This window comes from Temnothorax longispinosus, chromosome 3, assembly GCF_030848805.1.
Source record: "Temnothorax longispinosus isolate EJ_2023e chromosome 3, Tlon_JGU_v1, whole genome shotgun sequence".
Classification (NCBI taxonomy): Eukaryota; Metazoa; Arthropoda; class Insecta; order Hymenoptera; family Formicidae; genus Temnothorax; species Temnothorax longispinosus.
The window spans coordinates 23,558,989-23,575,192 of NC_092360.1; the positions used below are offsets into that span (position 1 = coordinate 23,558,989).

General features: G+C 38.9%; 1 protein-coding gene across 23 annotated transcripts in view; it reads left to right on the plus strand.

The window, feature by feature from the left end:
- The window catches only part of LOC139810542 (CUGBP Elav-like family member 1-A), a 497,386-nt gene that overhangs the window by 301,673 nt on the left and 179,509 nt on the right, over positions 1-16,204 (plus strand). For 15 of the 23 annotated variants that reach the window (XR_011731420.1, XM_071774172.1, XM_071774173.1 and 12 more), the window contains exons 1-2: positions 14,193-14,439; positions 14,899-14,938. The exons of 3 other annotated variants lie outside the window; for them this stretch is intronic. Coding sequence is in view for 17 of the 20 variants with exons in the window: in XM_071774172.1 (XP_071630273.1) it covers positions 14,208-14,439; positions 14,899-14,938 (272 nt within the window). In the remaining 3 variants the exon portion in view is untranslated. Of the gene's footprint in view, positions 1-14,192; positions 14,440-14,898; positions 14,939-16,204 lie in introns of those variants that run through there. 5 more of the 23 variants (XM_071774183.1, XM_071774182.1, XM_071774184.1 and 2 more) reach the window with 3 other exon arrangements.

Sequence of the window (16,204 nt, forward strand, 5' to 3'; positions counted from 1 at the left end):
ATTATGCAAATTCAACCCTTTTACCTTCTGAGTTTCCGACCCGCTGTCACATTCACTCCCATCACCGATGAGACGCTTTAGAATAGTAGAATGTGCTCGCATCGCGAGCGTGAAGGGCTGCACGGCCGTGCAAAAGAGGGGTGTCGCGACAGGTATAAAAAAATGACCGTGCCGCTCAAAAGAGAGAGCCCCAGCTGTCATTTTCACCGGTGCGCCGCGCAACAACCGTGAAACGGCGAAATTTTCCAAATTCGACCTCTCGCCGATTATTTCTCACCCTTCGTCTCGCTATGACGCTTCCAGAGTTTTTCCCGAAGGGAGAAGGGTCGGGGAGCGGAGAGGCTTTCGCGGTCCGTTCTCGGTTAATTTCCTGCGGCTAATGAAAGAACATACGCGTCCCACGCCAAAACACACGCAGTCGTCCGTCCTCGTATCCAGCGTATTTGAACAGCCCCTGGATTAAGTAACTTTGACAATATTGAGGAGGAAGGGACGCACGCTGCTTAGCCCCGAGCGATTTTTCTTAATTATTGGGCGAGATGCACGCAGAATTTCAATGGCTCTTCTACTCCACACTCTACACTCAATCAATATACCCAAGAAACTTGATCTAATTTGTTTCAAAAACACGCGCAATATCTTCGCAGCTGTGATAGATTTATATAGCATAGTCTTTTGTATAAATTGCAAGTTTATATGTAATAGTTTTTTATCCAAAGTGTTGTAATAAATAATTTCTAAGTGATTAATTAACTTATTTATAAGAATCATAAAGATTGCAAGAAAAAAAGATTTAAAAAGTGAAATTTTGGACAAATATATAAGTATAAGGATGCTATTATGCTAACACTATTGAACGATCGTTTTAATTGATGAAATATATTTACTTCATCATGTTTGGATAGATTCTGTAATATTTCCAATCTCGAATACGCAAAGTCTTTTACGATATACAAAATGAGATCGGGGTATCTGACTATTATATATAAACTGTACATATGTTACACGATTTTCACAGCTGCGCAAGATATTACATACTTAAAGTTTTCGATGAAGTTCCAAGATAGTTAAGGACCGGGGACATCGAACCCTCTATAATATCGGTGTACATAGCCGCAAGCGATACGAATCTCGATGTAACGGGTAACGAAATCGCGTTTCCGCGCTGACGAACCAAAATAAACTCGGAAATTATCTTCTCTTACGGAGCAATTTACTGAAATCTTTAATGAAGCGACCAAAAGAAGATCTATTAGGATTAATTATAAATTTTGCAGTAGCCATATCCGAATTGAATTAACGAATTAAAGTATTAATCTTTTTAAAATTGTATTAATAACAAAAAGTGGATATATTATTTCATAATTTCGTTATTCAAAGCGCTATTTCCTATTTATGAAACAATGCTTTTATTCCTCTAAAAAATTGAAGACAAAAAGCACAAGAAGATAAGAACATAAAGCAAGTACATGTTATCTTCTGATTAGATATTATTTTCGTTATTGAGTTTAATTATTGAAGAGATAGTAGATTTGCTGAAGTTTTCTCAAATAAAGATTGGAAAATAATACTTTTTCTTTGAGTTTGTTGTTAGATTCTCCTCATAATTTACTGTTGTGATGTTTATACTGTCAACAATCACATATTTTACTTTAATGGACTTTACGGATTTACTACGAAAATAATTTTAAATTTCTTAAATATATATATAATGTTTCCGGATTAACCACGGGAACACTTCAACATTGCAATTACATGATTGGTTTATTTTTATTTTAACAGAAACAATTTTGAGGATTTATTCTTTTTTTACATTAGACATTGCAGTTTATTAGATACGAGTATATGATTGCAATAAAGGAATTAGAGATATTAAATTAAATTTATAGTTATTTAATTTTACAAGTTTACGCAAAATTTTGGAAGTTAGATAAAAAAATTGTCCATTTCTGTGCTACCTAATATCCGGTGAAATTGGGCAAATATATCATCGTGATGGATCGTTTGCTCACAATCGGTTGTTTTCGATCTTTGTTATAATGCATTCAAGATCCTGCGTCTTTAATCTTCAATTACTCACGTCTACAAAGTAAAATAGTGGAATTCACAGTCCTTTCTCGGCTCGGCATTGTCTACTTGTCGCGAATGCGAGTGCTGGCTCTCGCCCGTAAATGAGAAATATACATTCACGCACACATGTTGCGCATATATACATGCTCGCAGCTCTAAGAAATTGCGATAGGTACGAGTGCATCCGCGCGCGCACGCGGCTCTCGTGTGAGTCAAAGGGAAAAATGGCTGGGCGAGCAAGAATGGCGACTCACGGGGAGAAAGAAGAAAAATAAGGGATCGGGACCGAAGAACCGTGCGACCTCTCGACAGCGAGAAAAATTTGCGAAATGCAGGTGTCAGCAGTCCTTTTGTGCGCTACGCGTTCTCGCGTCGATTCATTTTCGCGGAGTTGACGAAAGCGCATCGTCGTCGTCGTCGTCGTCATTCTCGCTGTTCCTCAATGAGAAGCAAACTCATCTTCTTCGTTACATGAAGCTCTTTTATTAATGGTCCGAACGGGCGATGGCACTTTCAATGACCGGCCGGTCGATTAATCGGAATTCGATATCGCGCGTGCATAATACGATCGAACTTACGATGCACCGCGGTGTCTGCATCTGCATTCATTCCGACTTGTAGAGTTAACGACCCACTTTCAAACTCATCAACTTTATCTGGCCGGGTAGGGCAAGCATGTAAATTTTATGCGTATAGAACTGGTAAAGAATGTCGTTGTTATTTGCTCTGACATTTTCTATTTTGGAATACAATGTAACATTTATTATCGTCGATCAGAATAGTATCAATATTGTTCGAGCTATGGGTTAATCGGTATTCGATAACGCGGCCACTTCTGCTTGAATTCTAGTTAATAATATGCACTAACTAAGTATAGTATATCAGATTGTCTACGACACAGGATGTTGTCAATGATGTAAACTCATTTATAATCATATGAGAACTCAATATTATAAGTGTATTTCTTCTGCAGAAACAGTCAATTGAAGAACCTATATAGATAATTAGTATATTTTGAGTTTTTGAGTAAAGAAATAAATATATTTATTGTGCATATTTAAAAAAGTTAACTAATTGATATTACCGATTGTTGAAATATATTTTACGGCAACTCCGCGGATCGTAAAAATATTCCGCTTATAAAGTACTTAACGGGACCTTTTCCTTCGCGAGAACCGTGCCTCCGATGAGCCCTCGCGGTTATTAAATTCATTTCTCGGCTTGATTAACGCGGCTCCCGGCAAAAACGGCTAAAATATCGGGACGTTGTATAAAAACGGAGCTCGCGTGGTACTCGCGCGAGTTGCAGTTAATCCTCTTACCCCGTCGGGCAGTTACGGCGGGGTTGGCGTAGCCGGGGTACGCGTAGCTAGCTCGTGCTATATTACGGACTTACACCGTTAAATTGATGGCCGCAGTAGCCGACCACCGCCATAACCGGTGGTCCAAAACCCCTATGTTCGGAATTTACATTGAACAAGTCGAAGAGGAGGCTGGGTAACTGCCCTCGAGTTCCTCGAGGCAGTCACATCGTTTCGTGTGCAGCTCGCGAATTGCCTACGATTTTTATTACCGATTTTTACTTTATTATAATTCGGAAATTCTTGTGCTTCCTGCACGTGTCAAATATTTGCAAAGTCTAGCGTATGTTCCGCTCGATAATTAGTTGTCTGGTCCTCTACAACCATTTTACACGTTCCTGATGCATGAATTCACACGTAGGCATTTAATTGACACATTTGGTTAATTAATATCCATGGAGGTATATATTGCGTATATAATTCTGACCAAATTCACTTTACCTCTGATGACAGATCCTTATTGATTGTTGCGTCACAATTTATGTAAAATTTTTTTCTTTACATCTCTTTACATCATTTTTCTTTATACCGTTAAAATTCGATTCGAATAGATATTTCAATACAGCGTATATATTTTGCTTTATAATAAATTAATTTAGATAATAAAATAGTTCAAGAAAAAAATCCACAACAAAAAGCAGATATTTATATTGGTTTCTTTCATTAATTTACGTTTCATAACTATACACAACCAATATTAAAAATATTATATATATCTTTGCATTTATCTGACTTGTTTAAAAATAGGTCATAAATGAGCTGCTCTTATACTGATGTAATTTTTTAAATTAATACAATATGTACATATACAGGCTGTCTGATAATTACTGTGCTACCTCTCGTGGGTAGGTAGAGTACGTTAAACTAATAGAAAATTTTTTACTGTTTTACAGCAATAAATAATGAAAAATTAATTAATAAATATTCACGAATTAGCATACTTCCGTGCGATTCGGCGACAAGAGACAGCCTAGCGTTTACGATTGTTACGTTCGCGGAGGTTCAGCGTCACGCGTGTCGCTCATGCATGCATAGTTGTTGTTTACAAACCGCTCCTCTCAATGCCTCGCCGCGCGCGTAGCTACCGTAAATGCTATATATAGGCTGTCTGTTTGTCTCTTCTTGCCGAATCTCTGACACGCATTAATTCGCAGATCCTTATTAATTTGTCATTATTTATTGCGAAATTCGCAAAACGGTACAGGAGTTTCCTGTTCAGTTTAATTTGCTTTATCTACCCATGAGAGGAAATTATCAGACACTCTGTATATATAACAAGAAAATATTTAAAATATTTATCTATAATTCATCCATTCTGTTATAACGTAAATCATATTATTATAAAAGCACCTCGTTATTATCTATTTTCAAAAGAAATCAGATAAATATAAGAGAACTTAATTTCTATTAGTTATTAATTTTCTATAAATGGAGCTCTTTAAAGAAGAAATTACGTAAAGTCTATATTGACGATAAAAGAAGCCCATCGCGCCGGAAGCGCTGTGCAAAATTGCGCGTTCGTCAAATCATTGTCGAATTACCTTCGTTTATCATCTCGGTCGCAGTACGGTCGACAATACTAGTAAGAAAAATGTGTGTACGTGCATGCGTGCGTGTACTTAAGCGCGGGAACGCCGCAGGCGGCGAAGCAATTTCCTGTTACGACCGATCGAGGATAGCCGTCAATGTTGTATAGGGTGTTCAATATCTAACTTGCCAACTTTTCCCTACAAACTGTGATCAATTTAAGAGAGAGAGAGAGAGAGAGAGAGAGAGGGAGAGAAATAGTGTTTTTTAAATAAAACGTAATAAAACGCAGTTGCAAATAAGCAAAATGAAAGACATCCTGGGTTAATAAAATTCCAAAGTGTCTTACTTCAATAAAATTTTAAAGCTTGGGCTTGATTTATCAAGATCTTTAATGTTAGAGTTCAGTTGAAAAATTCGAAAATAGATAAGAATTGATCGACATTCTTTCTAAACTAAGAAAAGATTTATCCAAGCTTAATCAGAACGTTTAAGAGAGACCGAGAATGTCACGACAGATATGGGACACCCTGTGTAACACGTTACACACATACATACGCGCGGTGCACGTGGAGGAATCTCGAGCCCCAGGGGTGAAATAGTGGCTGGCAGTAAGCAGCACCGTTCAACCTGCCAGCAGATAAAATTCACTGGGCAGCGATACATCTTCGACAATTACCACGGCAACGAAGAAAATCCGGCAAGTTTCCTCATAAATCCGCGATATTTTTACGCGCGAAACTTTCCGCGACCTATAATATCTGTAAGAGCCCCGTGAAAGCGCAGGACCCTCTCGCCGATTTACGACCCACCCCCGTGCCACCCTCCAGCGTATCCTCTAGTCGGCCCATCCTCGTGGTTTCCTCTGGAACTTATCCAGGTGGTCAAGCTTCCAAAAGGTTTAGTAAACTGTCTCTCGGGTATAGTTAACGGCTAACTAGCAAAATTGTCTTAATTAGAAAGTTTTTATCCCGCCGACTTTTTTCCGGATTTATTTTGGACGCGATTAATATTGGGAGATTACGCTATTTCACTCGATTTAAGAAGTATAAAATATTTTAAGAATTTTACTTTCTTTAATATGTAATTGCTTTCTTGAAATTGAAAACGTAGAATAATATTTTCCTAAGGTTTATTTTACGTGAAAATACGTTATATTATATGTATAAGAAACGCGATTTAGATGTATTCTTTGCTGAACGTTTCAACCGAGCTTTCAACATTTTACGGCGCATCTCTTGCATAACTTAAAAATAATAGTCTATCACCGAAATGTTCACTCTTGCCTTATAATTTTTTTACTAGTGTACATATTTCTGGAATTTCTCGTCGAGTGTAACGGTCTATCGCTCTTCATCGCGCTGCTTTTTCGGAAAAAGCGCACGGGAGATAACCAGCTTCGCGGATAACGCGCGAGCAGACCGCAGTCATTAAAATTCACGAGTAAAACGAAAGTTGGCTGAGTCTGAAGCGGCTTAGCTCTCCGCGCCTGGTCGTTTTTAGCGTCAGTTTCTAGCGCGGGATAAGGGAGCGAAGCGGATCGGCTCGAGGCTACGGAACGGTGTGAAAGCGGACCGGCGCGGGCGAGGGGGTCGAAGCGGATGGGGCTGGTTTCGCCCGAGGCGGGTAGAGAGCGAGGTGGATGTATCGTGATTTACGAACAAACTTGCTGAGCACTACGAGCCGTCGGGCGTCTGTTCGATATCAATTTCCTATCCACTTCCCCGCCTCGTTCCTGGCCGCTCCCTTCCTTGTTTCCGCGATCGGTATCGATAGGACAGGTGTAGGAAAAAGAACGCTAAAGTCCTCCTTCCTACCTTAACCTGCCTTTTTGTGTCGCTCGTAGCGACACATTTGCGGAAAAAGCATCGACTCGATAAAGTGTTCTCACTAAATTGACCTGAAAACTAGCAATACGATACATTTATTGTACATTAAAAGGGGAAATAAATTATCCATTTTTAATTACATTTTATATATTCTTCTATCTTAAATTAAATTATCATTTTTTGTTTTAAACTTATAGATGCAATTTTGGGATGTATATAAACGTTGTAATAGATGTAATAACGTTCGCATCTATATTGCAAGAAATAATTATTTAATTGTTGCGTCATAAATATCATATGTTAATATATATTTTTATTAACTAATGATACTCGTAGTTAATAAATAATTAAACTTTATACTTTTTAATTATACAAATTATTTTATTATAAATATAGTTTTTCGTATTTCTATGTATCCATCTTATTAAAACATATAATTATAGGTATATGTTTAATGGTACGAATATTAATTACATATATTTATCGTTATAATTTGAAGCAGTTTTCTTTTCCTTCTTCTCTTTCTCTTTTTCTTTTAATTCTATTCTTTATGTGGTAACACATTTAAGAGATTAGATGCGTATCCAAGAGCAAGATATAAACGGAACGAATAATTTTACGTGCGACTGTATTTTCCGCAATTGCCTCTAAATATCTCAAACAAAAGCTGCAGTGCTTTTATCTCTCTAGTGGAATATAAAATGGCAGCGACATGACAGAGTAGTGGTCGTTCGTTGACCGTGATTCAAACGAATTCAAGTTACTTAAACCGTACTTTGCGACAAGAAGGGACAAAGTACAGACAACCTCCGGGGAAAACCAGTGTTCCTGTTGCTCGTTTGATGAACGGAACTCCTATTAAATCGGGTCGGGACTCCGAACCTTCAGGAAATTACGTAAAATTGAAAGGACGTCGCGTCTCGTCGTACTCGCCGTCTATCCGGGACCACGTCGATGGGCAATCGCGAATAAAAAAAAGGGGGGGCCGACGAGATCTCTCTCCGATCACGGGCCATTTCGCGACGACTCGAATCACTTAATGATACCGGTGAGAATCGAATTCCTTTGGCGGATACGTGACCGACCCGACCGATGGCCGACGCGACGCCACGAATACGCGGCATCGCCGTATCCTGATGACGCGATGGCATCCCGTTGATGATTAGCACGTGGCCCGAACGCGCGTGTAGGTATACATGGCGCGCGAATGCCCGTGGCTTTAATTAAGGAAACGCGGCGCACCGATTGAAATCAGTGGTACGCTAGTATTAATCTGAAATCGGATAACGCGAGCGACTGAGAAGCGCGTTCAACGGGTTAAACGGTCCAATGTCGAGTTATACATATATGTATAATCGGTTTTTATCGGTACCCTCTAGGAAAATTGTCGAGCATTTGATTATACCTAATCGTTTGCTCATTCACACGAATGCATTTTGTGCTTCTATCAATGACGTTTTGCTTCTGCTAGAATAAATAACAATATACGATCAACTATTTATTTTCTGTGTGAGTTACTCAACGCATTAGAGACTATAATAAATTCTCTCCGCTTTTTCTTCTTTAACTGCCAACAATTAAAATTGACGGTATCGCTGTAGCTTAAAAGCGCAGAATAAAAAAGCTAATTCAAAAAGGAGATAATGGTGCTTACTGGGTCATCGGATTAAAGCTTCGCGTTCAGGAATAATCTTGAAAAATGGCTACCTGTTAAATATTCCATTTTTAATTTAACACTTTTAGCCCTGTATAACATAGCAATTTTATTCTTGTTTGCGTATTGTTTTATAGTGATTCTCAAAAATATAATCTGACATGTTGTGTGTACTGTGCAAAATAAGATTAAAAAGATAAAATAAATTAGTTTGTCTTTACTAACTATGTCCATCAATTTACTTTATTATAGAAGTACAAAGAATTAAGAAATAACTCTTTTTACGTTTCGTTCCTATGGGAGGTTATTATCTCCAGAAATAATTATTGAATTAAAGTTCCTCAGAAAGAGAAGACGGACATTCTATCCTTACGATCGACACGTCGCGTCGTAAAAGGCCAGTCTCTTCTTTAGCCTTTGACCGATCCTATAATCGTTATCTTCTTTTTACTCGGATATTACGAGACAATTGGCTGAGCTGCGCTCTATCTTGTTACTTCGGAGAAGGTTTACCGTCGTTAAATCTGTACAAATATCGCCGGGATTATATACCGTGAAAAACCCGATTTTAATTATGAACGATTTATAGTTATTCCCGTTAATAATGACAATGAACAACAATAATCTCAACGAACGATTGTAGCGTCATGTTAGCGGCCGATTACCGTCGCTGGCGATATAGTTCGAGTCGGTAGATAAACTCGGCTGGAATATCAACAGCCCAGCTTATTTGTATGTAAATGTCGAGCTACTGGCAGCTCGCGCCCTGCCGTCAGGCAGACGCACGACAGTAGCATCCCGTAGGGCGCTTTTCAGCGATTCTCGCTCGACTTCGTTTAACGCAATCGCCCGAGTTTATTGTCATTATCGCCCCTCTCACTCGGCGCCAATTAACGTGCTAACGATTATTACGGTAGATCGGGCCTAGATACAGCCTTTATAGGCAGACGTTTAAGAATAGCGTCTTCGATAGCGTGTTCTTGCAGCATATAAAAGGGTGTATATTTTACGAATGTATGTATCCAACTTGGACAAACATAAGCCGCAGCTAATTGGAAGTCGCTGGTAATCGACTTATATCCATCACGGAAGAACTCCCGACGAGCGCCAAAATTGATTATGGAAATTTAATGAACTTATGAAACAATAACATTTTCGCAATTCTCGCAAAAACATCAATTTGAAGTTATTTCATATTTGTTTCAATGATTTGAAAATATATATTTGTATAATATAATTATTTAATGACAAACGTTATTATAACAGTTACGACGTTACGACAACAGATTTACGTTACGCTAATAGTTTTATGCAAATTTTACTAATAAGGATGTTAACATTATGTCAAATACACTTGTAATTAATATCGTAAAATTAAACAGAAATTAATTATATTAATTATATTAATTATAATAAATTAACTAAATAAAGAAAGTAATGAAATAATAATGAAAGTATAAGGAATGTTTAATGGGGAGAACGCGTAGGAATTTTTAATGAAATTTTAAAGAAATTGAAAAAGAATGCGAGATTAGTTATAATTAGATAGCATGGTACCCATGGCACACACACAGGGTGTCTTAATTATAAAAAAAATTATACAGATTACTTACTAATTAATTTCCTAGAAAAATTCAGTAAAATCTTTTCTATATTCGGTAATATTTTTTTAATAATTAATTTAGAAATATCACAAATCTTGTATAATTTATACTTTTTTATATTTTTTATATCTACTCTTTCATATACAGATTACTTAATAATGAATTTCTTAGAAATTTAGCTAAATCTTTCTCCAATTCGGTAATAGCTCTTAAATAATTAATTCAGAAGTTTAATCAAAAAATAAATACAGATATACAATCAATTTGATAAAAATGAAGATAAACATATAAAGGCAAGTAAGGGCTGATGGTGAAGCGACCGTAACATTGTACAGTAAGGTACATCTCTTGAAAATACAACCACATAACACACTTTTCGGTCTTATTGTTAGATTTAGCGTCCCATGCAGTACACAGTGCGCGTACACACAGAAAAATAATAATTCTCTACAGCCAAGAAAAGCACTTACTTATTTTATTTTACTTCTTTTAAGTAAGTTTTCTTACCATCAAGAATATTTTTTTACTAATACTTTCCAAATATCTTGACACAAGTCAAGAATATTATTTCGAGTAAATGTAATTCTTACAATGACTTTATAGTAGATTTGCAGGATACATCTTATAAGGTAATGTATCCGCAAATCTACCATAAAGTCATTGTAAGAATTACATTTACTCAAAACAATATGCTTGACTTGTGTCAAGATATTTGAAAACTATATTACTAAAAAATAATATTCTTGATTGTAAGAAAACTAACTTAAAAGAAGTAAATAAAAATAAGTAAGTGCCTTTCTTGGCTGTAGAGAATGATTATTTTTCTGTGTAACCCTGTGTAATGAAAATTCGGCAAAGGATTATAAATTATAAAATATTTTCTAGACTCTAGAGAGAGAGTCTACTCATTTCAATAGAGGCAATAGATTATAATACATTATAATACATTAGTTTATTTGTAATATACTTTTATATTTTATAAATCCATTGCCTCGACATGTAAATAAAAAAATAACTCACCAGCCGATGCGCAACAGCGGAGTTGTAACTGGTCGTAACCCTGCGTCGATCTGTAACATATAAATATTTTTAAATTAAAGCAGCGTTCACAAGAGATAATCAATACTTCAAGTAAATCATTATTTCGCGCCCGTCAAATTTTTAAAATACCATTTTAACAAATATCCGATTTCAAAATGCTAATGCAAGAAATCGCGGCCGCCGACGTCGCAAGCGGCTGCATCTTTCCTCATCGACTCGTTCGCGATTATTAATTCATGAAAAATCGTGCAATATTACAACCGTGCGAATAAGATAGAGACGTGATATTCGCGACGTAATTCATCTCTTGTCGCACATGTCAGAGATCGAACTCCGAAATTGCGAAATTGCGCCGGAGTTAAATCTCGAACGAGTAATGGAGTATCACACACGTAATGGGCTAATCAAGCGCGCTCGAAAAAGTGACGGAATCCGCCACAGGACTGACGGGCCAGCAAAATATTAAACAAATAAGAATTACTCACCTCACGGTTGCTCCGCTGTCGCCCGATGCCTCCTAGGCCACCTGCTCCTCTCCTCGAGCCTCCGCTGGATCCGTCGTCGCATCTCCGTCGACGCACTTCACTCCACGACGCGGTGACGCGAAACGTTCACGCGTAAAAATTGATGATACCGTCGTTTATGACCGCGCGACACTTTCGACACTTAATTGCACGGCACTCCCGGTGTTAATCTCGCGACGCGGCGCATACTTTATCTCAAGCAGTTACACGGCGACGGAAGAATTACGAACGAAGCTGTACGATAATACCGATAATACGATCCGCTTGACGCCCCGCAGGTAGACGCTAACGTAGCGGAGAGAGGCGGGAGAGAATTTCGTACATCCCGCGGCCAACTTCACTCGCCAGAGCAACTGTCGCGAGGACGCTACGCTTGCTGTTTGTGAAACGATTTGGTTAACGGCGATTGAATCGTCGATCGATTTATGAACACTGTCTATCTATCCTCCACGAGGATCGTCAAATATCAAAACACAAACGAAATATGGGAAACGTACGACGTTAACGGAGACTGTGATCTGTGATCGCCAATTATAATAAACACTAAACACGTCGCGCGACCGTCGCGACGTTACTCCGATTTAAGGCCATCGCACACGAAATGACATAGCTGCACATGCACATAGCATATGACCGTCTGCACCAATGAGCATCCGGCATAAAGTCGTCATATTGATTTTCATAAGACGCTCATTGGTCCAGCGGTTTTATGCTATGCTTATGCAATTTTATGTGCGATAGCCCAAGCTGGCGTCAAGCCCTTTGCACAATGCTAGGCAATAGGAACAGGGAATAGAAATCAGAAATCATAAATGCAAAATAAACAGTGACACAGGCAATAGACACAGAGTTTCCGTCACGTTGGAAATTCTGTGCCTATATTGCCTGTTGCCAACCAATCATAGCATTCGAATTTTTTAGGTTGTACACTGAGAAAAAAATGTTAACTTGACTAAAATTTTCAACTAATTATTATTTTTTAAATTGAAATATTTAAGTATTTGAGTCAAATTACGACATGTTGGATTAATATGTCGTATTTAATATTTAAATACATAAATATTTTAATTAAAAAAATAATAATTAGTTGAAAATTTTAGTCAAGTTAAAAACTTTTCTTTCTCAGTGTAATTAACGATTTTTTTGTTATTTCCTGTTCCTATTGCCTGTTGCCTGGCATTGTGCAAGGGGCTTTAGACTATGTGCGATTTGTGGTTCGCGATTCGCCAGCGGAGCGGTTTTTTGAAAGAGATAAATTTCATCTCTTTGATTTCGTAAAAAAATCGCTCCACGAATCACGAACCACACGAGTCGCGCACAGTAAAATTATATTCGCTCGTATTCTTCATCCGAAACGGTGTTCCGAAAAACGACGGCGGTTTTATTATGAAGCCGCGCGACACGACACGGTTGAGAGAAGCGAGACCGATCATCCGAAAGAAAATGTAATCGAAAGTCAGTATTATCGAGTGCGATATACAACGGGAAATCCGTAATGTAATTCCGCGAAGCACATGTATTAAATGAACATTTGATATAATTCACAGTTTTCCGTAATCTCAAATCTCAACGGACGACCCGGTATATTATTTTCCGCGTTACGATTCGGCTCCCGCGGCTGCCCACGCATTAATAGTGGGGGTAGAGTGGGGGTAGGTGACTACGCATACCGACCGCGATCGCGCACCGTACGCAGTTACTTTCCCTCGCATTCCAGTCCCACTGCTCATCACTGCTCATGCTTTCGTGGCGCTCGCGCTCCCGTTCCGCGACGCGGCGATCCCGTTCTATTATCATCTTATTTTCGGAATACAATAATTCGGAACGCTGATACGCAGCGGTTGAGATGGAAAACTGTGATCGAATGTTCATTACACACGTGTGCTTCGCGGAGTTTATACGGATACCGAGGTATATGGCTGATATTTCGTGTATCGTACGACAATGTTTTTGAGCATATTAATTGGCTGCGGGACAGAGAAGTTCTCGAGTTTCTAGAGAAATCCTCTCTTATCGATCTCTAGCCAATCGATAAGCCCGACAAAGCTCGTACGACACATGAAATATCAGCCTATCGCATTCGTACATTCTTTCGGATGATTGGTCTCGCGTTTCTCTCAATCGTCAACTTGATTCCCATCTCGCGACTCTCGCGTTGGTGTCGTGTTGCACGGCTTGTCGTTTTCGGAACGCCGTTTCGGATGAAGTATACGAGCGGATCGATAACGCCTAAATCGAGTAACGTCGCGATGTGTTTATTATAATTGGCGATCACAGTCTCTGTTAACGTCGTACGTGTAACCGTATTTAATCGTGTTTTTATTTGGCGGTTGTGGGGGATGGATAGGCAGTGTTCATAAGTCGATTTAATTGCCGTTAATCAAAATCGCCTCACTGGCAGCAAGTGTAGCGTCCTCGCGACGGCGACGGTTGCCCGTAGCGAGTGAAGTTGGCTGCGCGATTTACGCGCGAAATTCTCTCCGCCATCTTAGCGTCTACCTTGCGGGGCGCGGGCTGCGTCACGGACACGGACGAGGGACGTCGAGCGGATCGACGGATCGTATCATCGTAGCTTCGTTTGTAATTTTTCCGTCGCCATGTATCCAAGTATGCGCCGCGTCATGAGATTAATACCGATAGTGCCGTGCAAAGTGTCGAAAGTATCGCGCGATCATAAGCGACGGTATCGTCAATTTTTGCGCGTGAACGTTTCGCGTCACCGCGTCGTGAGTGAGTGCGTCGACGAAGATGCGACGACGGATCAGCGGAGGATCGAGGAGAGGAGGAGGTGGCCTGGGAGGCATCGGGCGACAGCGGCACAACCGTGGGGTGAGTAATTCTTATTTATTTATTATTTCGCTGTCCCGTCAGCCCTGTGGCGTACTCCGAACTCCACTTCCAAGCCGTCACTTTCTCGAGCACGACTTGATTCGCCATTACGTGATATTCATTACTCGTTCGAGATTTAACTACGGCGCAATTTCGCAATTTCGGAGTTCGAACTCCGGCATACGCGACGAGAGATATTACGTCGCGAACGTCGCGTCTCTCTCTCTTATTCGCACGGTCGTAATGTTGCACGATTTTTCGGATTAATATTCGCGAACGAGTTAATGAGGAAAGATGCAGCCGCTTGTGGCGTCGGCGATTTCTTGCATCAGCATTTTGAAATTAGATATTTGTCAAAATGGTATTTTGAAAATTTAACGGGCGCGAAATAATGATTTACATGAAGTATTGATTATCTCTTGAACGCTGCTATAATGTAAAAATATTTGTACGTTACAGATCAGCGCAGGGTTACAACTCCGCTGTTGCGCATCGGTCGGTGAGTTAGCAATGGCTTTATAAAATTATATTACAAACGTAAATAACATGTATATATGAGAGAAATGAGATATTATAAAAGAACAGTCACGAACAGTCTTTCTAACAATTATTAGACTTACTATAAATAAACTAATGTTTTTCTCAATGCAATTGATCAATAGTGCAATAGTCATCTAACTAAATTATTGTAACTGCATTTTATTATTTTTCACACTAAAGCCTAAACTTATGAACGAAACGTTTGTTATGTAATTTTAAGGTACGTACTTTACTGTATAATATTACTTGCCTTTATATGTATAATTTGGAAGTACCATGCACATGAAATCTTGTATGTTAATTCATACTTTTTTTAAATCTGCACAATATAAGATGATGATTACTCTACATTACAAAAGATCTAAGACTGCTTAAGCAAATATTTAATAAATAATCGCGAATATATATCTACATTCTTCCGCGCGATATTTTGCTGTCGCGTCACGGTCGATCTTGGATCTGAATTCGTTTCACGAGCAGGGCGGAATTCGCGCACCCCAGGGCATCAGGGCGAATTGTGAAAGTTTCGTGCTACGTTAACTTCATCATGAAGAGTAAGAAATACCAATTTCCAATCTGTGTTTAACTTTTCAACTATCCTCCGCGACCGTATAACGCAGGGAATGCTTCGCGGTGGCGAGAGGAGTGGTGATAGGACGAAACGGGAATGGCGGTGGAGTCTGTACGAGGAGAAGAAGAGCCACAGAGATTCCGCTCCCTATAAAACTTGCAAGGCCGCGAACGTCGTATTCTTTTCCCCATCGCGAAGCTACCGCTTGTCTCGGACGTGGGCAGGGTTAAGCAATCACCTAATGCGGTGAGCTCTTACACGGGTCACCCTATGTGCCACGCTCCTCGAGATGGTGTAGTGATTTCGGCCGCAATGATTCATCATGCGAAACTGCCTCGCCGAATCGTCAGATTTTCCTTGTCATTCTTTCTAGTGGATTTAACCACAGCTCACGAGAGCGTAGTTTTACCATTGCTTCAGGAAATAATCCTTATGCAACAATAGTTACAAAACAATTTGTACAAAACATTGTATAAATTTTAATAAGCATTTATTAATCTTTTATTAAATATACTTGTGATTAATATTGTAAAATTAAACAGAAATTAATTCTATTGATTACACGAAATTGAAAAAGAAGTGAAAGGTAATGACAAAAATCTAAGCATTTATTTAATGGAACGAAAATAGAACGAGTTTATTTATAACTTTCAC